The sequence below is a fragment of the Calidris pugnax genome, unplaced genomic scaffold (assembly GCF_001431845.1).
Source record: "Calidris pugnax isolate Ruff unplaced genomic scaffold, ASM143184v1 scaffold425, whole genome shotgun sequence".
Lineage (NCBI taxonomy): Eukaryota > Metazoa > Chordata > Aves > Charadriiformes > Scolopacidae > Calidris > Calidris pugnax.
The window spans coordinates 652538-678625 of NW_015091137.1; the positions used below are offsets into that span (position 1 = coordinate 652538).

General features: G+C 58.7%; 4 protein-coding genes across 4 annotated transcripts in view; all 4 read right to left on the minus strand.

The window, feature by feature from the left end:
- CDC34 (cell division cycle 34) overlaps window positions 1–286 on the minus strand; it is a 5432-nt gene extending 5146 nt beyond the window's left edge. The window contains exon 1 of the mRNA XM_014958664.1: window positions 1–286. This exon is cut by the window's left edge and continues 14 nt beyond it. Coding sequence (XP_014814150.1) covers window positions 1–155 — 155 coding nt within the window. The 5' untranslated portion in view covers window positions 156–286.
- A 752-nt stretch (window positions 287–1038) lies between these two features.
- On the minus strand, window positions 1039–3009 carry TPGS1 (tubulin polyglutamylase complex subunit 1). The gene is made up of 2 exons (XM_014958662.1): window positions 2651–3009; window positions 1039–2475 (listed from the first exon to the last, which is right to left on the minus strand). The coding sequence occupies exons 1-2, from the start codon at window positions 2986–2988 to the stop codon at window positions 1944–1946; spliced, it is 870 nt and encodes a 289-aa protein (XP_014814148.1). The 5' UTR covers window positions 2989–3009; the 3' UTR covers window positions 1039–1943.
- Window positions 3010–5443: 2434 nt separating this feature from the next.
- MADCAM1 (mucosal vascular addressin cell adhesion molecule 1) lies at window positions 5444–8296 on the minus strand. Its single transcript, XM_014958598.1, has 5 exons — window positions 8096–8296; window positions 7301–7567; window positions 6881–7195; window positions 5911–6573; window positions 5444–5732 (listed from the first exon to the last, which is right to left on the minus strand). The coding sequence occupies exons 1-5, from the start codon at window positions 8145–8147 to the stop codon at window positions 5608–5610; spliced, it is 1422 nt and encodes a 473-aa protein (XP_014814084.1). The 5' UTR covers window positions 8148–8296; the 3' UTR covers window positions 5444–5607.
- A 3626-nt stretch (window positions 8297–11922) lies between these two features.
- LOC106897786 (hippocampus abundant transcript 1 protein-like) lies at window positions 11923–23240 on the minus strand. The gene is made up of 12 exons (XM_014958647.1): window positions 23005–23240; window positions 20970–21065; window positions 20327–20389; window positions 19100–19227; window positions 18875–18989; window positions 18107–18325; window positions 17845–17958; window positions 17300–17371; window positions 16783–16895; window positions 16543–16640; window positions 15848–16014; window positions 11923–15759 (listed from the first exon to the last, which is right to left on the minus strand). The coding sequence occupies exons 1-12, from the start codon at window positions 23086–23088 to the stop codon at window positions 15556–15558; spliced, it is 1473 nt and encodes a 490-aa protein (XP_014814133.1). The 5' UTR covers window positions 23089–23240; the 3' UTR covers window positions 11923–15555.
- Window positions 23241–26088: the final 2848 nt, after the last annotated feature.

A 26088-nucleotide genomic window follows, 5' to 3' on the forward strand; every position in this document is an offset into this window, starting at 1 on the left:
TAGGTGTTCGGGGGGCCGAATATGGCCACCTCCCAGTTGTAGAGGTCCCCCTCGTCCACCAGGTTGACCCGGAACCCTTCCACGGGCTCCTCCTGCAGCCCTTTCAGCTCCAGCAGCAGCGCCTTCTGCGAGCTGGGCACGAGGGGCCGCGCCATCGCCGAGGAGCGGGGTAGGCCGCGAGCGGAGCCGGGGACTGGCGTAGTCGCAGCAGCCGCGGTGAAGCGGGGGCGGCGGGGCCGGCGCTGCTGCTGCGGGGCCGCGGCGAGCGCAGCCGCGCGGGGCACGCCGGGAGGTGTAGTCCGCCCGCGCGGGGCGGGGTCAGCGCAGGCTCCTCCTCTACGGGCGCCGCTGACCTATCAGAGCGCACCGCCGGGGCGGGACAAGGAGCAGACTCCTCCCCCCGGCTGCTGTCGACCTATCAGAAAGCAGTGCCAGCCCTCCAGGGGGGGCCGTGCAGGGCGGGACTCCTCCCCCCAGGCGCTCTCCGCCTATCAGAGCGCACCGCCGGCTGGCGGGGGCGGGGCTCCTTCCCGGCAGCCTCCACAGCGCGGTACCTCAGGCTGCCATGGCGGCACCGACAGCCGGGCCGAGCTGCGTCTCGCCGCTCCCCCGCCCCGGCGGTTCCGCAGCCTCTGCGCCCACGCGACACCCCCAGCATCGATAATAAAGTCATTGCGCCCGCGTGACACCGCGCGGCGGCGCCTGCTCCGGAAGCGGAGGCCGCCCCCGGGGAGGCCGGTCCCGGCGTCACGGGTCCCCTCCTCCCGCCCGTCACATCCCGTCACCTGCGCTCGGTTCGCCCGCGGCCTCGCCCTCCCGCCGCGGGGATCAAAACATCCGCTCAGGAAACGCCACAAACATCCCGGCGCACGAGCGGCCCCTCCGGCACCGCGGGTCGGTCACTACCGGCGCTCCACCTCCCGCCGCACCGGCCGCCGCCACCGCCCCCGCAGAGAGAACCTGCCCCAGGAGCCCAGCGCGGCCGCGGTTCGTCCCGGCACCAAGCGCTGCCGGGTGGTGATGGAAATTTGCCACTAAAAAAATAATAAAATGTTTTAATGCCTCACGGTAAATTGCACGGTATAAATAATTAACACAGACAAGTTCAAATAAATAACAGACGGCTCGTCCCGCGTCTCGGCTCAAACACAAACCAGGCCCCAAGGGAGGGGGTTCGTCTCCTCATCACCCGCGGCTCCACGTCCCAAATCGCCGTGGACTCCGTGGGGCTCTACGGCTTCTCCAAGGGGCCGTCGCTCCGGGACAAGCGGCTGTCTTCAGAGCCCGGGCGGCAGCAGCCGCAGGTGTCAAGCAAAGGGGCAGCTTGTCCCCCCAGCCCCCAGCCCCTCCCGCTGCTGTTTGCTTCACGGCCGCCCGTTTCTCATCTGCTGTGCATTTAAAAGGTTTTGCTGAATAAACTAACCCTTTGTCTCACACTTCAGATCAGCCCTGGATGTACCTGCAAAGGCACAGCTGGGGGGGGAGAGCATCGCCCCCCACCTCACGAGTAGGTGTGAAACAAACCCAAAAGCAGAAACCAAGCTCCTGGCTGGAGCCACACGATGTGACGTTGCCAGGGCTGGGACCAAACTGCAGGAGATCTGGAGGCCCAGCCCCACATTTACGTCACTCTGGCTCATTTTTTATGACTAACTCAGCCCTACAGCTGACCGGCCTCCTCGCGAGTTCCCACTTAACGCCTAGAAAAGATTTACTAATGGCAACCAGGTTGGAGGAGCCGTGGCTGAGAGCAGCAGGGATCCCATCGGCTCGAACCAGGAAGGGAGTGTGGAAATGGGGAGTCTCGTCAGGCAGCACCGACCTCCCCCACAGCTGCCGTCCAGCCTCGTGCCGGGGCCCAGCGCCCCGCGGTGTGACCGGCTCCGCACAGAGCGGCCACAGAGGCCAGAGCGGGCACCGTCCACATCGCTCCCACCCGGGCCCTACTCCACGGGCTTCACTTTTGCAACGAACAAGGCGGTGGCTTTCTTCAGGAACTCCTCCCGGCTCATGGAGCTGCCGAGCTTCCTCTCCTGCAGCGCCCGGTCCATGGCCAGGGCCAGGCCGTCCGGCCCCAGCCTGGAGCCCGCCTCCAGGTAGCGACTGGGCAGAGCGACGTTGCCGATGCCCAGGGCGTCCTCCAGCGCCCGCAGCACGGCCTGGCACACCCGCCCGTCAGCGGCGCCCGAGCCGCCGTCCAGGACGCCGAAGAGCGCGTCTGCCTTGGCGGCGAACTCCAGCAGCACGAAGCAGGTGAGGACGCCGTAGCGGAAGACGTCGAAGGGCACGGCCTCGTGGTCGCGGCAGCGGACGCGGCCCAGCAGAGCCGCCGCCGCCTCCGCCGGCGCTCCCCCGTGCTGGCAGATGTGCCGCAGCAGCTCGCTGTACAGCCGCCCGTCCACGCCCGCCTTCCGCCGCCGCCCGCCGGCGCCCAGCACCTCGTAGGCCGCGCCGGCGTTGCTGTCGAAGGCCGTCCTGTCGCGACAGGGCAGACAGACAGAGAGACAGACGCGCGGCCTCCCCCCCGGCCCGCCCCGCACTACAGCTCCCGGTGTGCCCCGGGGCGCCGCAGACGCCCCGGGGCACTCGCCGCCGCCGCGGGGCACGCCGGGAGCTGTAGTTCTCCGCCGCCACCCGCCGCAGCCCGCACCTGTGGGAGTGGTGAGCCAGGCGCACGTACCACAGCGCCCGCGCCAGGCGCTGCGGCGGCCCCGGCAGCTCGGCCGCGGCCTCCCCCGCCGCCCCGGGGCTGCCCGGCACCAGCCGCTCGAAGTAGTCGGCCAGGAAGGAGACGGGCTCCTCGGGCCGCGCCTCCAGCACCTTCAGCAGCGCCTCCCGCACCATGGCGGTGACGCCGGCCCGCAGCAGGAACTCCGCTTCGCTCTCCAGCCCGCCGGCCACCGCCTGACCCGGCTCCGCCAACCCGCTGCCCGCCGCCGGGGCCGGGGCCGGAGCGGCGGGCGCCCTCCGCCTCTCGTACGCCGCCATCTTGGCTGCGGGCGGTGAAGGCCGTTTCCGGTCGCCTTGCCACGGCCCTTTCCGCCGGAGGACGGAAGTCCCGGCGCCGCCATCTTTCAGACTGGCAGCCAATCGGTGGGCGAGCCTGCCGGCCTCTGAGCGCCGCCATTGGGCGAGGCCGCGGCCCGCCATCTTGAGTGTGGGCCAGGGCGCCGCCATCGGGACCGGCCCCGCCGTGGGGCTGGGGGCCCGCCGTGGGGCTGGCCCGGCCAAAAGACTCTTGCGCAGGGTTCCAACACAAAACCTTTATTGGGGCGCCTCGGGGCCGAGGCCTCGCTCTCCCCCGCCCGTCCCCGCCGGTGCTAGGAGCCTCCCCCCAAAGCCGGACCTTCCTCAGCGCTGCCTCAAGGGGACGCAGTCCCCCGGGACTGTCCCCGTGTCCCCCCAGTCACCGGGGACGTCTCTGCCCCCTCCCGCTCTCGGTGGGTCCCGCCGGTAGCCCCGGGGTCTGCTCTCCTGGAGTCAGGGAATTGTCGGAGTTGGAAGGGACCTTCTAGAGCCCACCCCGTCCAACCCCCGGCCAAAGCAGGGTTGCCCAGAGCACATCACTCAGGAGCATCCAGGGGGGCTTGAAGATCTCCAGAGAAGGGGACTCCACACCCTCCCTGGGCAGCCTCTGCCAGGGCTCTGCCACCCTCACCCCAAAGAAGTTCTTCCTCAGATTTGAGTGGAACTTCCCATGGTCCGGCTTGTGCCCGTTGCCCCTCGTCCTGTCACTGGGAACCACTGAGAAGAGTCCGGCTCCATCCTTCAACCCACCCTTCAGACACTTGTCAGCATTGATAAGGTCTCCCCTCAGCCTTCTCCAGGCTCAAGAGCCCCAGCTCTCTCAGCCTTTCCTCAGCAGGGAGATGGTCCAATCCCTCCATCATCTCTGTTGCCCTGTGCTGGACTCTCTCCAGCAGTTCCCTGTCTCTCTGGAACTGGGGAGCCCAGAACTGGACGCAGGATTCCAGTTGTGGCCTCCCCAGTGCAGAGCAGAGGGGGAGAATGACCTCCCTCCACCTCCTGGACACACTCTTCCCTCCGCAGCCCAGGATCCCAGTGGCCTCTTGGCCACAAGGGCCCATTGCTGGCTCATGGAGAGTTTAATTTCCACCAGGATCCCCAGATCCTTCTCCTCAAAAGTGCTTCCCAGCAGGTCTGTCCCTAACCTATATTGGTGTCTGGCATTCTTCCTCCCCAGGTGCAGGACCCTACACTTGCCTTTATTGAACCTCTCCCACAGGACTCAGACCGAGCTCCCCCGAGCAGCCGGACACGCGACCGGGGAGCCCAGTAGCTCCCGGGGACCCTCTGGCAGCGCAACCCCTCGCAGGCCCCTCAGCCTCAGGGGTGGGCGAAGCTTCCCAATGCAGCTCGGAGACCCCGGGATGTGTCCTGGGACGGGGGCTGTTCCCGTCCCGGCTCTCCCCACAGCACCCCGCGCCCCACCAGCTCCGCCAGCCCCTGCTGGGAGCCCGGTGCCTGAAGGGGCAGCAGCAGGGAGGCCCGGGGGGCTGTGGGCATCTGTCGGCAGCTCCTGCTCCTAGGACAGCTCGTACTGAGATCTGAACCGTTTCCACAGGCGATGGGACACCACGCTGGTCACAATCAGCCCCAACAGTGAGACCGTTGTCCCCGCAGCAACAGCAGGGTCCGTGCTGTCCCCGTCTGCAAAGACACCGGTAGGACGTGTAATTACAAACAGACCCTGCCCACGCCAGCCGGTACCGGGGGGTGAGTGTAACACCCCCAGCACCGAACACAGCACCCACACAACTCACTGCAACCCAAGCCCAAGCACACTGAGAAGAGTCCGGCTCCATCCTTCAACCCACCCTTCAGACACTTGTCAGCATTGATAAGGTCTCCCCTCAGCCTTCTCCAGGCTCAAGAGCCCCAGCTCTCTCAGCCTTTCCTCAGCAGGGAGATGGTCCAATCCCTCCATCATCTCTGTTGCCCTGTGCTGGACTCTCTCCAGCAGTTCCCTGTCTCTCTGGAACTGGGGAGCCCAGAACTGGACGCAGGATTCCAGTTGTGGCCTCCCCAGTGCAGAGCAGAGGGGGAGAATGACCTCCCTCCACCTCCTGGACACACTCTTCCCTCCGCAGCCCAGGATCCCAGTGGCCTCTTGGCCACAAGGGCCCATTGCTGGCTCATGGAGAGTTTAATTTCCACCAGGATCCCCAGATCCTTCTCCTCAAAAGTGCTTCCCAGCAGGTCTGTCCCTAACCTATATTGGTGTCTGGCATTCTTCCTCCCCAGGTGCAGGACCCTACACTTGCCTTTATTGAACCTCTCCCACAGGACTCAGACCGAGCTCCCCCGAGCAGCCGGACACGCGACCGGGGAGCCCAGTAGCTCCCGGGGACCCTCTGGCAGCGCAACCCCTCGCAGGCCCCTCAGCCTCAGGGGTGGGCGAAGCTTCCCAATGCAGCTCGGAGACCCCGGGATGTGTCCTGGGACGGGGGCTGTTCCCGTCCCGGCTCTCCCCACAGCACCCCGCGCCCCACCAGCTCCGCCAGCCCCTGCTGGGAGCCCGGTGCCTGAAGGGGCAGCAGCAGGGAGGCCCGGGGGGCTGTGGGCATCTGTCGGCAGCTCCTGCTCCTAGGACAGCTCGTACTGAGATCTGAACCGTTTCCACAGGCGATGGGACACCACGCTGGTCACAATCAGCCCCAACAGTGAGACCGTTGTCCCCGCAGCAACAGCAGGGTCCGTGCTGTCCCCGTCTGCAAAGACACCGGTAGGACGTGTAATTACAAACAGACCCTGCCCACGCCAGCCGGTACCGGGGGGTGAGTGTAACACCCCCAGCACCGAACACAGCACCCACACAACTCACTGCAACCCAAGCCCAAGCAGTGCGGGGTACAGGAGAGGGGGCTGCAGACCCAGACCACCACTCACCGTCTGAGACCGTCAGCTGCAGACTGACCACCTGGGAGCGGTGGCCGAGCAGGACGCACTGGTAATGGCCCTGGTGCTGGGGCTCAGCGCGGTCCAGCCGCAGCGTGGAGCTGCTGCCTGCCACCTCCTCCTGGTACTGCGAGAGGGCCACGGGGGTCCGCAGCCAGCGGACGGTGGCGTTCCCGGTGCACTGTGCGTGGCACTCGATGCTCAGGGCCCTGCCCCGCGTCCCGTTGGGAGGCAGTGACCAAATCCGCAGGCTGCAGGCGGGCACCGTCCCCACGGGCAGCCCCATCCCCTTCCCTGCCTGGGTAGAGCCCCAGCTGATGCTGTCCCCAGCCGTCCCCCATGCCTCAGCTGGGGGGCTTGTGGTGCTGGAGCTGGGGAGCGAGGTGGTGGCCAGACGTGCCGTGGGGCTGCCTGTGAGGAGGTCCCGGGGAGCAGGGCGCTCTGTGGAGGGGGGTTTGGTGGCTGCAGCCAGCTCCAGGATGGTCTCAGCGATGGGTCCCTGTGCTGTGGTGGGATCCTGTGTGGGGACACTTGGCTCCAGGGGCAGCGCTGTGGTGGTCACAAGGCTGGCTGTGCTGGGGCTCTCCATCGTAGCCGCCGCTGTCCAGGGGCTCTCCACAGACGTGGCCATGGCCACCGGCTGCTCTGTCACAGCTGCAGACACAGCAGGTCACAGGTGGTGCCGCAGCTCGGATCCAGGAGCCTCTCTGGCACATGTTGTTCCCAACTGCCCCCTCCTTCTCCACCCCATGGACTCGCCATCCCCAGGCAGGGAGAGGCAGCAGCACGGCAGCGCGGATGGGGACAGGGATGGGGACGGGACGTTGGCAGAGTGGGACAGAAATGGGGGGCTGCTCCCCTTCCAGCAAAGCTGTCTCAAGCAGCGCAGAGCAATGGGGCTGCGCCCAGCGGAGGGGGCAGCGCGTGATCCCAGGTCCCCAGCTCCCGCCCTGGCACTCACCCCCAGCGCTCGCCGTCACAGATGCCACCCGGGTGAGGGTCTCCTGCCCGATGCTCAGCGTCACCTCGCACCTGAACTCCACCCCTTCTCCCACATCCTTCCCAGCTACTGACAGCATGTCCGTGATGTTAAACAGCTGCTCCTCGGTCTCCGTGGGGTCCAACTCCGCCACCCTCAGCGCCTGGTCCCCCCGGTACCAGGTGAGCGCCAGCCCCATGAGCGGGTAGACCTGCTGGGCTGAGCAGTGCAGGGTGGCCGGCTGCCCTGGCTCCAGGGCTTGAGGCTCTGTGTCCAGCTGCAGCGTGTCCGGGAGGGCTGAGGGGGGAATTGCAGCATCACACGGTGATTTCTGGCACCGCTGCCCAGGAGGGAGCAGCTGCCTCAGGGGAAGTGGCGAGGGACGGGCTGGGGGATGCTTACCATAGACCTTCAGGTTGACAGCTTCCTGGTAGTGCTGCCCACGGCAGGTCCCCTGGCAGATCTGGGTGCCCTCCATGGCCACCACGGCGCTGCTGATGTGCAGGATGCTGTGGGTGGGGAAGGAGGTGATGCTCCCCAGGTTGGTGTCCAGCCCCTTCCACTGCACCGTGCCCTCTGCGCAGGGCAGGGAGCAGTTCAGCTGCACCGAGCCCCCGTACTGCACCACCGGCTGCTGCGGCGTCACCACCAGCTTCTCAGTGGGTCGCCCTGGGCAGAGGGAGGAGGAAAACATGGGGTTTAGGGAAGGGGACAATCACCAGAACCCAATCATTTACAAGGCAAATGAGGTGCCAGTTCCCATCTTCACTGAGAAGGGGACAGTCACACTCAGGCACCACAGAAACTCCATCCCCATCACCATGGGAGGGGCACTGCTCATTAGTGACAGCTCGTTAGGGATGGCTAAGGCTTCCCCCACAGTGCTGCTGTCCCGGGCACTAGGGACATGCCAGCCTGGGTCTGCCCCATTGCAGGCATCACTGCTTGATCCATTTCCATTTATCACTGAGATTTTCCAGCCATTTCTTGGGGAAATGAGCCCAAACGCCCCTTCCATCCAGTTCTCATCCTTTACCTGCGGCGCACGTGGGACACGGTGGCCACCAGGGCTCAACAGTGGGAGACCCTGGGGCCGCCCTGGCCCGTGGTGCCACGCGGCAAAGCAGCGAGAGCAGCAGGACGGGCAACACGGCGGGGTAAGGGATCGGGGCGGCGCTTGGCCACCGTGGCACTCACCGCCGCAGCCCCTCAGCAAGCTGAGGAGGAGGAGGAGAGGAACCGGCTCCATCGCCAGCAGCGGGAGGGCAGCAACAGGGGCTGGTTTTCCTTCCTTCCCTCCTTCCAGAGAGCGAACGCCGCCGGCTGGGGCTGTCTCCTTCTGTCCGCCAGCCCCGTCCTCAGCCCTTCTTAAGCTCTGCAGGAACCGCCCCCCGTGACCACCGGCCCCGGGGCCTCTGCAAATTTCCAGCCCAAGGGGTATTTCCAGAGGGAGGTTTCTGATTTTCTTCCAAGTTCAGCGCTTGCACAACACCCAGCTCCGCAGCCCAGGGCCCTGCTGGCAGCCCCAAACCTGGGAGACCCCCTCAGCCCGAAGGGTCCCCGCGCAGCTGCAGGGTCCCCCGTCTCCTCCCCGGGCAGCTCTGCCCAGGCTCCTGCACCCCTAGATCCCGTCCCTTCCCCACTTCTCAGCGGGCTCTGCCGTTCCCCCCAGAGCCCCCAGCAAACCAGCCCTTTTCATACCTCAAGCCCCCACAGCTGGAATGAACGCCATGGGGCTGGAGGAGGACATCTCCCTTTTGGGGGGGCTGTCTCGGCATGAGGGAGGAACCCGTCCCCGAGCCCTGGCTGCCCCAAAATGGGGGCTTGGGAAGGTACATTCCCCGGGCAGAGGGAGGAGGTGTCCCTCCCTGGCTCAGGTGCTGCTCAGTAGGGCTGCAAGCAGCATTTATTCCTAGAAGAAGGTGTTTTGGGGGATAAAAGTAGGTTTTGGTTTTATGGTGTAGATGGAGAAAGCATTACCATGTGGAAGATGTTGATTACACCCTGTTTTCTAGCCCCAAGGCCCTGGCACAGCCTCAGTGCCTGTCCCTTGTCTCAGGGCAGGTCGGGCATCACTTCCTCACTCCTGCCCAGCTCCCCGGGGAGACGGGGCTGGTTCTGCTCCATCCCGTCCCACCGGGCTGCAGCCGAGGCCAGGGAGGTCACCGAAGGGGACATGCCCAGCCCTGCACCTCCTGTCACAGAAGGTGGAAAGTTGGTGCAGGACCCGGCCCATTTCCCATCCGGGAACCCTCTGGAGAGGCAGCTCCGGGCACTGGGTGCGTCGCGCATACTTTCGGGAGACTGGGTAATTAATCCTCTGGTGGTCCAAGAGGCCTCCGAGCAAGGGAAGTGCTCTATAAACAGCCGCCATCAAATATGCACATTCACCCGAAGGCAGGAGATTAATGGCTCTGGGGTTTTTGTTCCTTCCATCCTGTGTTAATAGAGACACTTCCCGCAGTTCCCAGCAGCTGCCGGAGCCCCCAGCCCAGCCCTGGGGTGGGACGGGCCGTGGCCATGGCTGCTCCTTGCAGAGCCCAGGGCACCCAAGGACACGCACCTCCCACAGCCCAGATCCGTGGTGGCCACTTGGCGCACGAGGCCTGGCCAGTCCTCCCGTGGGTGATGGGCAAGTGAAGGGCCACGGGGGGATGATTAGGGGTGCAGAGGCCACACAACCCACAGAAGGTCACAGACGGGTGAGCACCAAGTGATGAACTACTTCGTTAGGGGAAGGATTACCTCCTAATGTCACCAAGAGTTTAAAGAAGGGAAATACCGTCCTCACAGACCACTCTCTGCTGCAGGATTTTGGGGCAGGAGGCACAAAAAAACCCACAGACAGTTAAAAAAGAAAATAATCCAAGCCCTGGAAGCCACCCTTGGCTGGGGTCTGGTGCAGCTTCCAGATGGGGCTCCCGCATCGATGGACCAACACTGACAGGTCCTGGGGGACCAGTCCCAGCCTTTCGGTGCCCGTTGGCTGTGCCGGGTGCCAGGTCCATGCTGGGGGCTGTGGGGCCACCACGGCCTTTGCCCACAAGCCAGGGACAAAGTGGCCGTAGCCACTGGGGACTGGCTGCTGGCATTCCCCCGGGAGGCAGCTCCCCACCAGCTCTCGGCATCACGGGTGCCCCTCAAAATGATGCTTTGGGTGAGAAAAGAAAATCCCCATAGATCAGCATCCGAACCAGAGTCGAGCACTTATGAAACAGTCTTTTCTTTTAAAAAGAACCTTTCTTGGTCCCCCCGTCAGGAGATTACCAGCCACCAGAACACCCAGCGCCTCGTGATGCACGTCCTTGGGTTCAGGGCTCGCACAGCACCCGGGAGCCACACGGGAAACACGGATCCCAGGGGAACCCACGGTTATGGAAACCTGATAAAGCTCCTACTCCAGGAGAGTCGGCCCTAACCATGAGGTTATTGAGCCGGGGAGGGTCGGGGACCCGTCCAATCTCAGAGCAGTGGGGCAGCCAGCCCCACCGCAGCCCCCGCTCAGGGTCTCTCCTTCAATAGACTCGGCATCTTCCCCCTGTCCCGAGGCGCTCCCAGGCAGCTCCCCCTGCCCCGAACACGGCAGAGAGAGATCACTGGGTCACAGACAAGGGGCGGAAAGAGCAAGTTTAGAGCACCGGGACAGTTTTCCATGCAACAGGAAAGCTTTGGGGTCAGAGCAAGGGGAACGGGGGTTTTCAAGAAAGAGAAGCCTGAAAGCCTTTCCTGGAAGCCAACGGTGCTTCCCCCTGAGGGGCAGGAGCGGGGACTCTCACTGGGAAATGCTCAGCCCATGGCAGGAAACAAACCAGAGACACGGTGGAGGGACGAGGGCTGCCCCCGGCACAGGATGCCCCTGCGCTGACACCGGAGCCCCCCAGGCCGGGGTGTCACCCTGGGCTGTCACCGCCGGCAAACGCCCGGTGTCAGAAATGACAGGGCTGGAGTCGGGATCAATGAGGGCGGCTGGAACAAGATGAAGGTTTCTTGCATGGCACAGAACACGGGAATCCCACTCCCGGGGGGCTCGTCCCACGGAGCATCCCTGGGCTGCGTGTGCCACTGAGCACCAGCCATCGAGGAGAGGATGGGCACCACCACACCGCGTTGAAGTACCCTTCCTGGTTTCTCCAGTGATGCGAAGTGTCACAAGTGTGGGTCCTTTCTCAAAGGTGAAAACAATAAAACTAAGCTCAAGTCCAGAGGAAATAAATACAAAAGGTAACATATCATGTAACAGCTGATTGTGTTTCCGGCTCATTATAGGATATCAGCCATCAAACACCGGGTCCCATCCAAGAGCCCCTTGGACGTGTTTATACTTCTTGTGGATTATATTGTTCCCTTAGTACCGCCTTCAAACACCAAAAGAAGTGTTTAAATGAGTAAGATAAGATCTAAATTAAGCCTGGCTGGAAATGAAGACAATAGAGTTGGGGCTGCTGAAACCAGCCCAGGGAAGAGGCTCCAGTGGGGCTGGCGGGAAGCAGGGACCCGGCCTGGGGACCCGCTCCATGGTCCTAGGGTGGGGAGGGGGCTGGGGGTGGCAGCAAGGGACCCCTCTCTCCTCCTTAGCCTTTCGCTGCTCCCTACTTGTCCCCATATTGTAATTATTGCCCTGCACAAACTGCCCGAAAGCAGCGTCCTCTCCCCAAGTGCTCACCCCTGCAGCACGAGGGGCAGCGGGTCAGGGCTCAGAGCTGTTCATGCCCAAGATCCAGGGAAGGTCGAGCTGTTAATCCAGCTATTTCCATGCTCCAGCGGAAACCTGGAGAGCTATTTTAGGATCAAGGGTGAAAGTTCCAAGCACTTTTTCCTCTAGAATACTTGAGTTTTAAGGAATTGGTAGAAATAACTCGACAACTCATGCCCACTGGAGACAGGAGACGATTTACAGGGTCAGACACGGGGTCTCTCCTAACAACCCCCTCAGCACCCTTTACAAGGGGGCTCGGGATCTGGGAGAAGCGCGGGGGGAATGGGGAAGCCCTAACACGGGTAGGAGAAGGATGAGGACAGAGAACTTCAACACAACAGGAAAGCAGCAGTTTAATAAATAATCCATCGGAGGGAGAGATTAGCCAGTTCTGAACACAACTGGAACTGAAATAAATACATTTCATCATTAGCTTAAAAAAGAGAGATACAGAAACGCACGCCGTACTGAACTTTGAGAGCTCAGAGGAAGCGCTGTTCTGGGCCCAGGCGCCCGCTCTCAGAGAACCAGAGGTGTCAGCAGCCACCCGAGTGCAGAGAAAGGAATAAAAAACAGTGAAGGAAAAAGTCACTATTTTGCAAAAGTAACGGCAAAAGAGAAAGCAAAGGTTTAACGCAGGTTTTTTAATGCGACAAGATCAGTTAAAACCCACTGGAACTGCTGCCGTTGAACAGGAACTGCAGAAGGACAATTAAGCCAATTTTTGCCTTAGGTTTGGGGCATTGCTGTCACCGACCTGCAGGCAAATTCTGGGGACAGTGGTGTTAAACAGCCAGGCTCAGGCACTACACAGCAGATCAAGGGGATTTTAAGAAAAGGCTCTTTTAAAAAAGTTGCAATTTCATATAAAGTAACAAAAATTGGCAAAACTAGCTGAATGCTCCGTACAGATTTCCCAGTCTCCAGGTGGGATGCTGCAGAACTACCGGCCCTTCAGAATGAGACATTCGTCATTCAGGTCCAGTAATTTCAGCTCCGTCACCGCGTAGCCCAAGCCCTCCTGTCACTTAAAGGCAGTGGGTGGGTGGGTCACGTCCCTGTGTCGATGGGGAGGGGAGTTACGGGGGGCTGAGGCCCCCCCGACCCGGTGAGAGGAACCGTAGGAAGGGCCACCTGCCCGTTCTTAGCGCCAGGAACAAGTGACACCCCTGGGGTGGGCGAGGAGACCTGCCCCACGGGACGCCCAGGTCCCAGGGCCAGCCCCAGCACAGCCAAGGGACCATGTACAAGTCACAAAGGGCTCACGAAGCAACTGAAACACTCCCGGTCCCCTGCTCTCGACCTGGGGGATGTCGCATTGCTGGGACCTCGGGTGTCGTGTGGTGAGGGACAGGGACCAAGGGGGGAGACTCACCCGGGTAATTCTGCTGTCCGAGGGGCAGGAGAGGCCGAGACGCCGCAGGCAGCAGCAGCGAGAGGGAACAGGACTAGAAACACTTCGGTTTCAATAAACTATTTGATAAAGGAAAGGACTTTAAAAAATATATCTCTATATACTTTATATCATATAAATTATGCTCATCTTTTTTGTAACATTCCGCTATATTCTACCCGTGAAGCTCCAAGTGCCTCAGTGTGAACGAGGTAACGATTCGGTGTTTCATTTCACTTCATTCGTGTGTGAGGGACAAACATACTGCAGTTCATTTTAATACACTGTAAATAAAGCTCCAGTCTAAAAAAAAACATTTTTTGTGAGTGATACAGAGCTGGGGCTGCTGCCTGGAAGTTTAAGTGACTGGATTTCCTTCAGGAAAGAAGTTTGCTGCGCACGCACGGCACAGACCGTCCCAGTGACGTTTGGGAATTTGGAGCATCACACAATGAGCTTGGGAAAACTGGAGTCACCGCAGGTCACGGACTCTCTGCTGGCCCCGTGCTCCAGTCCTCAATTAGCTCCGCACCAGCAAACCCTCAGAGTGCAGGGTGCCTGCCCCCTGCACCACAACCATCTCCTCCTACCGTTCTGATCACAGGAGCTGGGCACCAGGCTGGATTAATGCAAAACAAACCAGGAATTATTTCACTTAAATGTCCACCTCCAATAACTAACTGGTCCAGAAAATGGGTAAACAGACACTGTATTATTAGTTCAGCCCAGTCCAGGCAGTGGTTCCAAGCTGTTAGTACCTGACCAGCATTAGAGACCGACACAGCACGGCAGCTCTGGCTGCCCGGAGCAGACAGGACCCAGCACCGACGCACCCGGCGGGGTCGGACACTGAGCTCACCCCGGGGCTCACGTCCCCCCTCGTCCCCAGGGCAGGACGAGCCACAGAATGGGCAGAGCTGGGCACCAGCATCGGGGCAGGGACTGTGCTCCCCGGGGACATCCAGAGGGTGTTTCCCTCTGAACCCAGAGGCCAAGGGCACCGCGTCGGCCACCATCACCCCTTCGCAAACACCAAGAGAGAGCGCTCCCACCCTTCGGCCCTTCTCCCCCGAGGTTCCTCTCCCAAACCCACAGCGAGGGGATCCCAGCCAGAGAAAGGAGCTGTTGCACAAACCCCACTCTGAGACAGGACTGGTTTTGGCCACTGTACCCTCAATTCCCTTAACAACTCATTTCCTAAGGGTTCCCAGTCCAGGCTTTACTTCCCCAGTGACTGCTCAATGCCATTAATTTTTGATCTTGCTCAAACAAGAACGATTGTTTCCTGCCCTCTGCCATATCTCTATGGTTCTATAAACAACCAGGCAATCCCTATGCGTTTGTTTTTCCTTCTTTCACAACACTCAAGCTTGAGTCTCTGCTGCTCTTTCTACCAGAGCTGAACCCTGCAGCACGGGCTGCAATTCCGCTTTTCAACAAAACAAAAGCCTTTGTAGCAGAAGAAATCCAAAACAGAATCCAAACCTGTACGTTCAAATCAATCGCAATCATCACCATCAGGATCCGCTGGACTGAGAAAAAACAAGCTACAGTCATTATCTGGTTTTAATGGCAAGAGCCTGGGGAAAAATCAACATGCTTTATAAAAGTGCTCAAGATAAACAGCTATTTCTTTGACCTTTCTCTTAGGAAATCACTCTTTACCAAGGTGGTCAGCAGAGTTTAGTTGTTTCTTCAACTTCTCAGAGACCTCTATTTTCTAAACAACCCTTACAGTTCCAGAAAAAGAATTCTGGAAAATCCTTCTACCTACTACCAATGGAGGTAGTGACAGACAAATGTTACATGGGTGTAACAAAAACAGAGAGAACAAACAGAAATACAAACTAAGCATTTCTAATTCATGTAGTCACCCTTCTCTCATCTGCCCATTCTCCCTTGTGTCAGTTGCAACTTCACTTCTTAATTTTTCTTATCTTCATCAGAACATAAAGTCAGTATATAATTTTTTTTTTGGTCCAAGTTTCCCTCGGGCCAGAATGGGCAAATCCATCAGATCCTCGAGCAGTGGGAATCTGCTCCCAGGTGATGACACTGTCTGTCCTTCAAACACACCCGTTTTCTTCAGTGTGTGGACGCAGATGGGGTCTGGCCGGTCCCAGCCACGCTGTGACGGGGTCAGCAGCGAGTACCAATTAGGGGAGGGGATGGGGCCCTGTTTTCCTCTGGCCAGCAGCTCAGTCAGTCCAGGTCACAACAAAGACAAGGTTAGCTCCTGGATTTGTCACTGGCAAGTTGGGTATTTGGCAGGTCATACCATGAAGGTCGTTATTCTCCTACAAGGGCAGGTTGGCTTTAAAGAATGATCCCTCCCCATGGAGCAGTTCAGCTTCTCCCCTTTCCATCAGCACCAGGTGATACAATTCCATTTCTGCACCCGCAGGGTATATTTGGCCTGAAGGGAGCCCCAGTCCCTTCTCATCAGCTGTCAGTGGCACAGTCTGATACCTCCTTCCTCCTCTTCCCCTGTGCTCTCCCAGAACTCCTGCTGGCTGGGTCCATCCTTCTGGGGAGCTGAGACAGGAGCCAGGTCCCTCCTCTCCCTGCTCAGACGCTGCTGTCCTCCAGCAGCGGCTCCTTCCCTTCTGCCCCCCCAGCCTGCGGGCTGTGGGTCTGTGCCCCATTGCTGTGCTTCTTGTGGCTGCCCGACCTCAGAGCAAGGTTGTGCTCTGGAATGAACAAGGCCACCAGCAGCGACAGCAGGACAGAGCAAGCCCCGAACAGGAAGGGAGGCCCTGGGATAATGCTGCTCTGTAGGGAGAAACGGAGGAACCATTAATGCTCAAGTGCAAGGACAGAAGCAGCCCAGAAAAGCTAAGGATAAAACTGAACAGGTTACCTCGTCTGTAGGGTTGGCCATGTTGGGTTTGGAGGCCTTACCCAAAGTTTCCACCTCAGCCATTTCATTCAGCTCCACGTGGAAGAGATAGAAGACAAAGCCATAGAGGGCCGGCCCCAGGCCGTTACACAGACCTCGAATTCCAGTGATCATCCCCTGGACCACACCTGGGGACAGAGCAAGGACAGAAGATGTGCCTCCAGCTTTCAAGGAAACTTGTGTTATTCAAGGATGCTCACGTATTTAAAGCCAGGATGAAACATTCAGACCCGGATGACACGCACTCTAGAGACGAAGCGCCTAAGCTGGCGATTAGCTTCGATCAGGATTTGCAAAAATCAGTAATGCTGGGCTTGCTACTTTGGAGAATAAAATGATCCTGGGCACATCAAGCAACCCTTTCCAGCTGAACTGGAGTTTAAGGCAGCCAAGTCTGAGGACTCGGGGTCAAACCACAGAGCAGGCAAACGATTAAGCGCAGTCTCCTCTACCACAGACAGGCAGCACCGAACACCTACGTGCATAATGTAAGAATTCCCTCCCAAAGCACCAGCTCCGGTCAGACCATGAATAAAGTGACACTCCGTGGCTGGCACAGACGTTCCTGCCCACCCCTCCACCACTGATGCTGAGATCTCCAACATGCGACAGCTCAAGCACTGCTGGATGAACTCACCCATCAAACCCCAACTCACCCTGTTGGTCGGGATCTGCGTTCCGGGACACCATGGCACTGATGGCGGGGAAGGTGATGCTGGACATGGCAGCCACAGCTCCTGCTGCCCACATCATCCTTGGGCAGAAAGGGGCAGCACTCAGGGGACAGGCCGCCGAGGGCCAGCCCGGGCCAGCACTGTGGCCGGGCAGCATCTCCCCCTGCCACTGAGGTGGGGGAACCCACTGGTGACGGGAGACAAACGAGGACAAACTCTTACCAAGGCTGCGACCCAAAGCCGTACCAGGCAAGCTGCAGGATCTGGAAGCCCAATCCCAACAGGATGGTGTTTTTATTTCCTATTGAACGCATGAGAATTCCCAACACTACCGTCTGGAAAGAAAAATAAGTGCCTTCAAAGTGCATGCAAAGGAAAACAACAGCACCACAAGGCAAGAGGACAGGAATCTGAGGGGATTTGTGCTGTCATGAGACAGGTGATCACACACACACACGGTCCTCTGCTCCCGTAACATGGAGTTAGAAACCAGCACATCCTGGCCACAGCAACCAGCACAATCTATGGCGTTTTACGGAGTAACACGGGGCCACCCCATGGCTTGCCAGTTCTTTATGCAACAAACAACAGCTACATTCAAAAAAGAGAAGAAAGAGGGGCTGCAGGTTCTGACGATGTCTGTGTGGCCACAGAGACTCTAACAGCTCACCAGCCCCAATTATCAGGAATTTTGGATGTTCTTATACCTGCTAAAGCCACGACAGAAATTGCTTCTCACCTGAGCCAGTATAGAGAGAATTCCAACTACGCCAATAAAGGCTGCCACAGTCTCTGAGGAAAAACCAATGACCTGTGAAAACACCAAAGAGGGACTTTTCAGGCAAAAGATTTGTACAGTATGAGAAAAGCCACTCCACCAATGTCACTAATGTTCACTGACATTGCTTGCCAGGTACTCAAACATCAATCAACTGTACCTTCCACTGCCTCCCTGCTGCCACGGGAATGAAAAGGAAGACTTTCCTCTGGCTGAAAAAACAGCTTTAAATCACTGGGCTCAGCTTAAATGACTGGGAGCAGCAGGGACAGGGTGGGCAGGCAGAGCACCAGCAGGAAGCCACGCAAAGGGCCCTGGAGCGCCCACAGAGTGGTCACCAGACTCCCACACTTTTTAGGAAAGCTGGAACAAGTCACTATTTCTTATAGTCACAACTTTACTCAGCTATTGGCCAAGATGAGATTCCTCAGGATGTGAAACTAAAATCACATTTATAGACTGGGATTTCCTGCACTCAGAGCCTTCCCTCATTGCCAGAGACTGACCTGTCGCAGGTAGAGGAAAAAGCTGGAGTACTGGCCGGCTTCAGGAAGGTAGGAGAGAAAGACGGTGATACAGATGAGCAGCACTGTAGAATCCTGACCCACTTTCCGCAAGGACTGTAGGGAAGGAAGGTGGAGAATGAAAAAAAATAATTTTAAAAAATGAGTTAATATCATTAAACATTCCTTTTGAGACAAATTAGCAGAACTAAAGCAAATATAAGTATCACCAGCAAGCAGAAAGAAAGCAACAATATTTACTTACAGCAAATGGGTCTGCTTGTTCCCAAGAGATAGGGGCTCCCCAGGAGACCGGGCGCATCTCTTCCGGCAGAGACTCCGGCACCGCCAGCAGGATGAAACCAATGTCCAGCAGAGCCACGCCGGACGCCAGCACAACCACCAGCGTGTCACCGTAGGCCTGGGAAAGGTACGCGCCGATGGCTGGGCTTGTGACCAGACTAGCAGCAAACGTGGCTGACACCTGGAAGCATAAAACATTAATACAGCCTCTTCTTCCCAGAGCCTGTTTTCTCCTCCAGAGTAACCCAAGGGTTTTGCCATCTTTGACGGAGATAATCCCGGTGGACAGGGACTCCTTAGACAGAGAGACAACCAAGTTCTCCTGGTGCAATCCAGGCTAAGTTCTAGCAAAAGGAAGTTAAAGCTAACCCAACAATTCCCACACAATACTGTCAGTAACCCTACAGAAAGGGCCCCATCACAGGGTACTTGTAAGCACCCAGCACTGCAGCCTACCCCTTTCCTGCCACAAAGCAGCTCACAGACCAGGCTGGTTTAAAGGCTGAGCAGCAACAGACTGTATTCAGACTGCACAGAAATCAGCCCTCTCCCTCAGTGCCGAATCACAAATGGAACAGAGAGATTGTATTATTAGTGAAACACATACCATCTTTCCACTGATACTGTCTCACGCTTGTCAATAAAACTCCCACCCCGATTTTATACCTCTCCTACCTGCAGAGCCCCAGATATTTCTTTCAAGAGACAAGTCAGTTATTCAGCTCCTTACCAAGCCATACGCCGTGCTGCGTTCATGCTCCTGTGTGATATCAGCAACATAGGCAAAAATCACAGAAAAGGTGACAGCAAAGACTCCAGACATAGAAATGACAGCAAAATACCACCTGAAACAGGCATTGCCAAAGGCAGAGTTAGAGAGTGACCACACAGTAACACCCCATCGTTCAGCCTCGCTCTCCTCAGAACTCCTCAATTATAACAAGAGTAAACTCACCACGGACTGATCTTCATAAGGGGAATTGGTGCACAGGTGAAGAAGACAGTGAGGAGGAGGAAGGATTTCCTGCCCCAGACATCAGAGAGAGCACCAATCAGTGGGGCACTTAGAAAAGAAAGCAGACCCTAAGACAGATAGACAGGATGACAGAGAGAAATCCCTCAGTCAAATTCTGATTATCGATAGCAAGAGCTTTTGACAGCATGATCTAAAGATGAAAATACATGGAGACAATCCATTCCTATTTTCTACAAGCAGACAATATTATCAAAACATAACAGTTCATTAAACTGCTCACAGCCTTTTAGGGAGAAAAAAACCCTAATCCTCAACCAGCTCGGTGCTGTGAAACATTCCAATTGCTGCCCATTCTCCACAAGTGCTGTGCCCGCAGCTGTGCTCCCCCGGGCACCTCTGTGCAGCAGGGGCTTCCCTGACAGCGCCGAAACAGATGCTGGCACAGCTCCATCAATTAACATCTGCTGCAGTTCTAGGGAAAGCTTTCTCTTCTAGATGGAGACAAGACAGACCCGACGAGCTGCCAAGGCCATTAAGCACAAATAAAATTGTTCAATGCCTTTCAATGTCTTTCCAACCCAAGACAGGTAGGGAAGAGCCCATAAGTGTATATGGCTGTGCCCAACTCATATGAGAACAGACTTCTCTGGGGCCATTTTTTGAGACGTTCTTGCTGGAGCCAGGGCCTAACAATCTGTATTCCCAAATCAGAATACATGGCTAGAGTTGCCTCCAATTCTGCTCTGGAAATGCCATCTCGTCCAAACTCACTCTGCCACAGCATACTGCCCTGCTTCTGCCTGGGCAGAGCCCGCTGAGGCCTGCTTACTTTCAACTTCTGTTACTGATAATGTCAGATGTCATTCATTTTTTATTTTGTTACACTCCAGAATACGGTTACAGGGCTAATCTCATGATTATTAGAATATTTTCTGCTGAAACACACAGCTGTTATAGCCCCAAAGCCATGCTGACAAGCAGCACGTTGTTAGTGCTGCTCAGATCAGTTACACGAGCTGCCCCATCTCTGTGCTCTGTCAATTCTCCATTTTGCTGTAGCTGAGCCAATGAGCACCCCAAACTGAAATATGAACATTTTTCTGTCCGATACCGGTTGACATCAGCAAATGACACAGATTATAATGGCTTGCCACTCCTTGCACTGATGGCAGATTTAAATGAAAGCCTGGGAGGAATATTCCTTACCTTGACTCCATGAATCAGGCCATTCATCAAGAACGTGTGCTGAGGAAAAGTCTGGTGTAACACCTAGGGGAAAAAAAAAAAAAGAAACAAAAACCAGAGCTAGCAGCTTTTGCAAAACTTCCATTAATTTCCCCCAGCCCCTGACAGCTAGATGCCTGAAGAGCACAACAGGGAAAATGGGAAATACACTACCAATGCCACTGCTGTACCCACGTCAGGAGCTCTACCTCCCCTCTCCAACACGGGCAGCCACCTTCTTTAATGCTTCCCAGGTCTATACATTATTCCAGCAGCTTGGGCAAGGCTAAAATAATCTGAAACATGCCTTTCTCCATCCCTGCACCACGTGATTTCCCTCTGGTTTTGTGTCATATTACCACAGAATTTTTTGGTACTCTCCCCCTTTTGTACTGTCTATACTTTTGAGTTGCATTTCATACTTCATGCATTACATTTCAAAATAATTGTCCAACTACATGAAAAATTACTACAGCTCCAGCTTATTCACACAGAAGAAATTTTGGGTACAAACCATTTCTACTCCCTATAGTCCCAGGGCTGTAGTTCAGATCCCTACCCTCACCAAGCCAAGGTGAGCTCCACTCTACCAGAGGCAGGATTATTCTTGGGGAGCCTCACTCACCGTCAGCATCGGCGTGGTCAGCAGCCCCCAGGCAAAGAACTCCAGGAAAATAACCACCACGGCATGGTACACACTGGGCTCCCCAATCCCCTGTCGCTGCAAAACAGAACTCCGTAAGTCAAACAACACACTTATCCTGGGAGTTTGGGAAAGCAATTTTACTCCTCAGCACCAACCCATCTGCCCAGCACGGTGGGAAAGGCAGAGTCCTTAGATGTGTTAAAACCACACATGCCTCAAGGCCTTGCTTATCTTTCTTTCCATAAAGATTTCTGATGGCAGCACTTTATCTGTCCCTTTTCCCCAAGAACCCATTTCTCGTATTAGCAAATCACAAGATGTGAACTCACCAAGAAGTATAGTCTAGCTCTGATACATTTTTAATAAAAGCACTTGAAACGTCTGCAATCCCAACAATTTAGACAGCTTCCAACAGCTTGAAGAGTATTCAGAAGTTAAAAGAAAGCTTCCTCCAGCTGCACAAATCTCAAATCCAACGGGATATAGGATCAGGTACGGGAACCCTCGAATCCACTGGCATTTCTTCTAGGCTAAGAGATTAATTTCCTCACAGGTGACTAACGTTTCTACACTGTGCTCTTGTGATACAAATCGTTTAATGGACCAGACCAAAGGCGCATCTGTATCAGGACCCTGCCTCCAGCATTCACTGCGGACAGGTGCTCAGGGACAGGAATTCAAGAAACATGAGGTGTGAAGTACAATCTTTTACCCAGTCACATCCTCCCGGGTTCTAAGACAATAACACTGCATTTCAGATAACTAATACAGCTGTAAGTTTTTCGAAATACAAGGGAAGGCAGCAAGAGACATTATTCTGCTGAAATATTGTTTGTGTTCACAGATGCTATTAACGCCGTCTCCCGCAGACAGGCTAAGTCTGCTTATAAAAGAAATCAACAGCATCAACACCAGAGGCACCCTACCCGAGGGGGACATGGTCATTAAAATAAGTCAGTTTTATTGCACACAAATGAGACAATGTTTTGCAGCAAAGGGAGAAGCCCCAAGCCAGTAATTAAGAGCACAACAATCTACCCACCTCACTCCACAGAGCGGCCCCCTCCTCTTCCTCTCATCATCCCCCTTTCTATCCTCTCCAGCAGTTAAACATTTCTACCACGTGACTAACAAAATTAACAGCCAATCCCACTTAATGGAGTAGGTCCAGATCTGACCTGTTCACAGTTTAATGTCACTCCTTCCACTTGTCAACCATCTTACTGCACGAGACTCCCCAAGCAATTCAGGACAGCTCAGAGTTTGGGGTCACCCACCGCCCCGCTCCTCCAGGACCCACAGGACAGGCAGCCCCTCACGGCCAGAACTGCTGTCCCTTGGGAGAGGAGGCCCAAAGGGAAGGAGCTCGCAACCAGCTCCAGTTCAGGTGCGCCCACTTCAAAGCTGCCTTGGTTCAGGCACGACGCTGTCGCCTGCACGGTCTGGAGCCTCTGCAGCTCTTCCCCCGCAGCAAAGAGCTCGTCTCAGAAGAGGTAAATATTTCACGTGGGTCTGAAGGCAGCCTGTCACCCTCGAAGTGAATACTAAACGTCGGCATTGACATCTCACAACCAGGGGACACCGGGACCCGGTGAATCGTTCCAGAAGCCCGTCCGGAAGGCAGTGGCCGTGGGCTCGAGCCCGAGGGAAGCCCCAGGACAGAGGGGTCTCCGCCAGCACGGCGGGTCCCAGCGCGGCGGCCGGGCCCCGGGAGGGATCGGGAGGAGAGGAGGGACCCTGCCATCCCGGAGAGCGGCGCCGCCGAGGGGACAGACCTCCCGCCGGACCCCACGCCACAGCCCCGCACCCGCTCCCTCCATCCCCGCCCTGGGCCCCGCGCCGCGGCCCCCAGCCCCGGCCAGGCCCCAGCGCCCGGGACCCTCGGCCCGGCTGCGGCGAGTCCGGACCCGAAACCGCCCGGGCCCGGGCCCCGCTCAATCACCTCTGCCCCGGCCTCGCTCGCCACGCCACACGCTCCCGTGTCCCCCCCGATCCTCGCTGGCCCCTCACTCACGCCGGCCCCGTCCCGGATAACGATCTTCTTGGCCAGCAGGACGCTGCGGTTGAGCCGCTTCTTCTTCTTCTTCTCGCCGGTCATGGCGCCACCGGGCCGCTGCTGTTCGCCGGCCTCGGCGGCTGCCCCATCCTCCCTGCGGCGGGCCGGGCCGCGCAGGCCGAGCCCGGGCCCGGACCCGCACCGGGCGGGGGAGCGCCGGGCCCGGGGCTGCCAGGCGAGGGCGGCGGCGGAGGGAGGCCCGCCCGCAGGCCCCGCCCCGTTGCCAGGACAACGGCGCTGACAGGGTCTTCCGGCTCCCGGCTCCTCGCTCTCTATTGGCTGCTCTCGCTCTCCTGGCCGACTCAGCTGACCTCTGATTGGCTGTAAGGGGCGGAGGGGGCGGGCGAGTGGCGCCGCCCGGCATCTTCTTCCGCCGGGAGCGGCGCGAAGTATGCTGGGATACGCCGGTCCTCCGCCGCCGCCCGGGCCCTGGTGGGGGCCGGCGGCCCGGGCGGATCCCGGCCCTCTCCCCGAGCCTGACGCCAAAGGGGAGGTGGGGAGCGGGCAGCCAGGTCTGAGGCTGGAGGGGACTCTTCGGCCATGCCGAGCCCGTCCAGCCCCGGGCCCGGCCGCCCCCTCCCCGCCAGCACCGGTGAGCCGCTCGGTGCTTGCACAGACGCGTTCCCCTCCCTCATCTAATCCTTCGCGGATTCGAGAGGACTTGGTGTTGGTTCTAATGCGGTGCCGGGGGTGCGAGGGGGTTTAATTAGGCTGAGTTTAATTATGCAGAGCGGGTGCGGTGGGAGGGCGCTGGTGCCGGGGAGCGGGGGTCCCGGCTTCTCCCCGGGTGCTGCCCAGGACCCCTCCGGTGGGGTGGGAGGGAGAATCGGGAGAGTAAAAGTGAGGAAAAAACCTCATGGGTTGAGATAATGGCAGTTTAAAACGCAGAGCAAAGGCTGCCCGCGGCAGCAAAGCACGACAAGGGGTTCATTCCCCCTCCCCACCGGGCTCCATCTCCTAACGGTGACTGGGGAAGACAAACGCCATCGCTCCCAACATTCCCCCTTTCCTCCTTCTACCCCAGTTTATACACTGAGCATGGTGTCACACGGCGGGGAGTGTCCTGTGGCCGTTGGGGTCAGCTGTCCCCGCTGTGTCCCCTCCCGGCTCCTCGTGCCCCCCGGCCTGCTCGCTGGTGGGGGGGGCTGAGGAGCAGAAAAGCCTTTGGCTGCTTGGCAACAACCTGACACATCAGTGTTTCACCAACACCCTCCTCATCCCAAATCCAAACCATAGCACCACACCAGCTGCTGGTGAGAAAGTCAGCCCCGTTCCGGCTGGACCCACGGCAGGAGGGGTCCGGTGGTGGGGCAGGACACCGGGGTGATGGCCCCTGACCACAAAGCGCCTGAGGCTGCGACCCAGCTCTATTCCTGGAGGCTCTCCTTTAAGCAATGGTGAAAAGCAGCCGGGGGAAAGCCCTTGAGGTGAAGCTCACTCTCCAGAGCCCGAGCCCGGCTGCAAATGAGATGAAAATAACTCCCGGACCCTGGGGATTTGTGCGGGAGCGGATGGAGTGGCTTTACCTCCCCAGGGCTGCGGGTGAGCTCACTGCTACTCAGCAACCGAGCAGCGGGTCCCAGCCCCACACCACGGGGTCTCTGCATGTGGTGGGGGGCAAAACACCCGTGACCTCCCCAGGGACCCAACACCTTCCCTCGGGCTGACCCCCAGCCCTTGGGGACATACGCCCGGGACCGGATGCCCACCAGAGCCCAACCCGTTTGGGTGCTCCGTGGCCATTTAAAAACAAAACAAAGGCGAGCGGTGAGAGGAGAGAGCAGAGAAGCGGTTCCTAATATGGCAACAGCAGATGTAATTCTATTACTGTGATTTATTGATCGCACTTAGAGCAATTACTGGCTTCCACCCCATCACCTGCCAGGGAGCAGGAGACAGCGAGGAGAAGGCAAGACAAAGGCGGCCGCGTTGCCTGGGGCACAGCGGCCCCCGGGGAGGCTCCGGTTCTGTTTGTGCTGGTTGGCAGATGGGAGGGAGCAGCGGCATCGCCCCCACGGGCTGGGGAGTGTGGGCTCCTCGGGGGCCCAGAGCCAAGCGCCTCTGCTTTCCAAAGGGCTGTGGTGGCAGTGGAGGAGGCACAGGGTGGGCTGGGGGAAGGCGAGGGTCCCCGCGGCACCAGCGCGGTGGAGCATCTGCGGGCGCTGCTCCGGGCCGGGGGGGGTTGGCTGTGGTCCCCTCCCCGCTCTGTGCCCGGCTCTGCTGGAGAATCGCCCCCCACTCCCAAAGGGATCCCCAGCTCCCTCCACACCAGCCCAGTGCCCACCTCACCCCGAGGGGGACACGCACCCCCGGCCCCTCTGGGAGCCCTGCGGTGGGTGCGGTGCCACGGGCCGGTGCTGGGTCCCACGGGGGGGAAGAGCCCTTTGAACCGCGGGGAACACGCAGCAGCCCCTGGGCTGGCGACGGGCGAGTGACTCGGCCGAGGTCAGAGAGTCCCTTTAAGGCTGGTGGGTTTTTCCCTGCTTGCTGCGGATTCTGGCAGAGAAGCAAGAAAATGATTGTGCTTTTTCCTGCCTGCGCCCTCCCGGCAGATACAAACAGGCGGGAGCAGCCCCGGCCGCGGGGGCTGATGAAACCGGAGTGAGGAAGCCCACTGGGCTGGGGGGCACCGAAATAGGGCAGCCCCGTTGTGCAGCGAAGCCTGGCAAAGTCCCCCACCGAGCCCCCCCCGCCAGCCCAAAATGTGGAAGGAGCAGAAAATGTCCCCGCTGGGGCTGAGGGCAGCGGCCAGGGGCTGCTGGCCCCTTCCAGAAGCTGCTGGCCCCTTCCCGAAGCTGCCTGTTCGCCACCCCGGGTCATTGCAAACGGGAGCGGCGAGCAGCCCGTGCCCTGTGGCTCCTCGGGGAGGCGGGCAGCCCCCCCGCCCCCCCCGCCCGTTAGCCCCCGCAGGACCGGTACGAGCCCGGGGGGCTCCGACTCCGCCGTGGGCGGCAGCGGGTGGGTTTGGAGCAGGGCGAGGGCAGAGTGCGGGGGGCTCCGGCCCCTGGGGGTGCACCTGGGGCGCGGAGCCGTGTCCGGGGG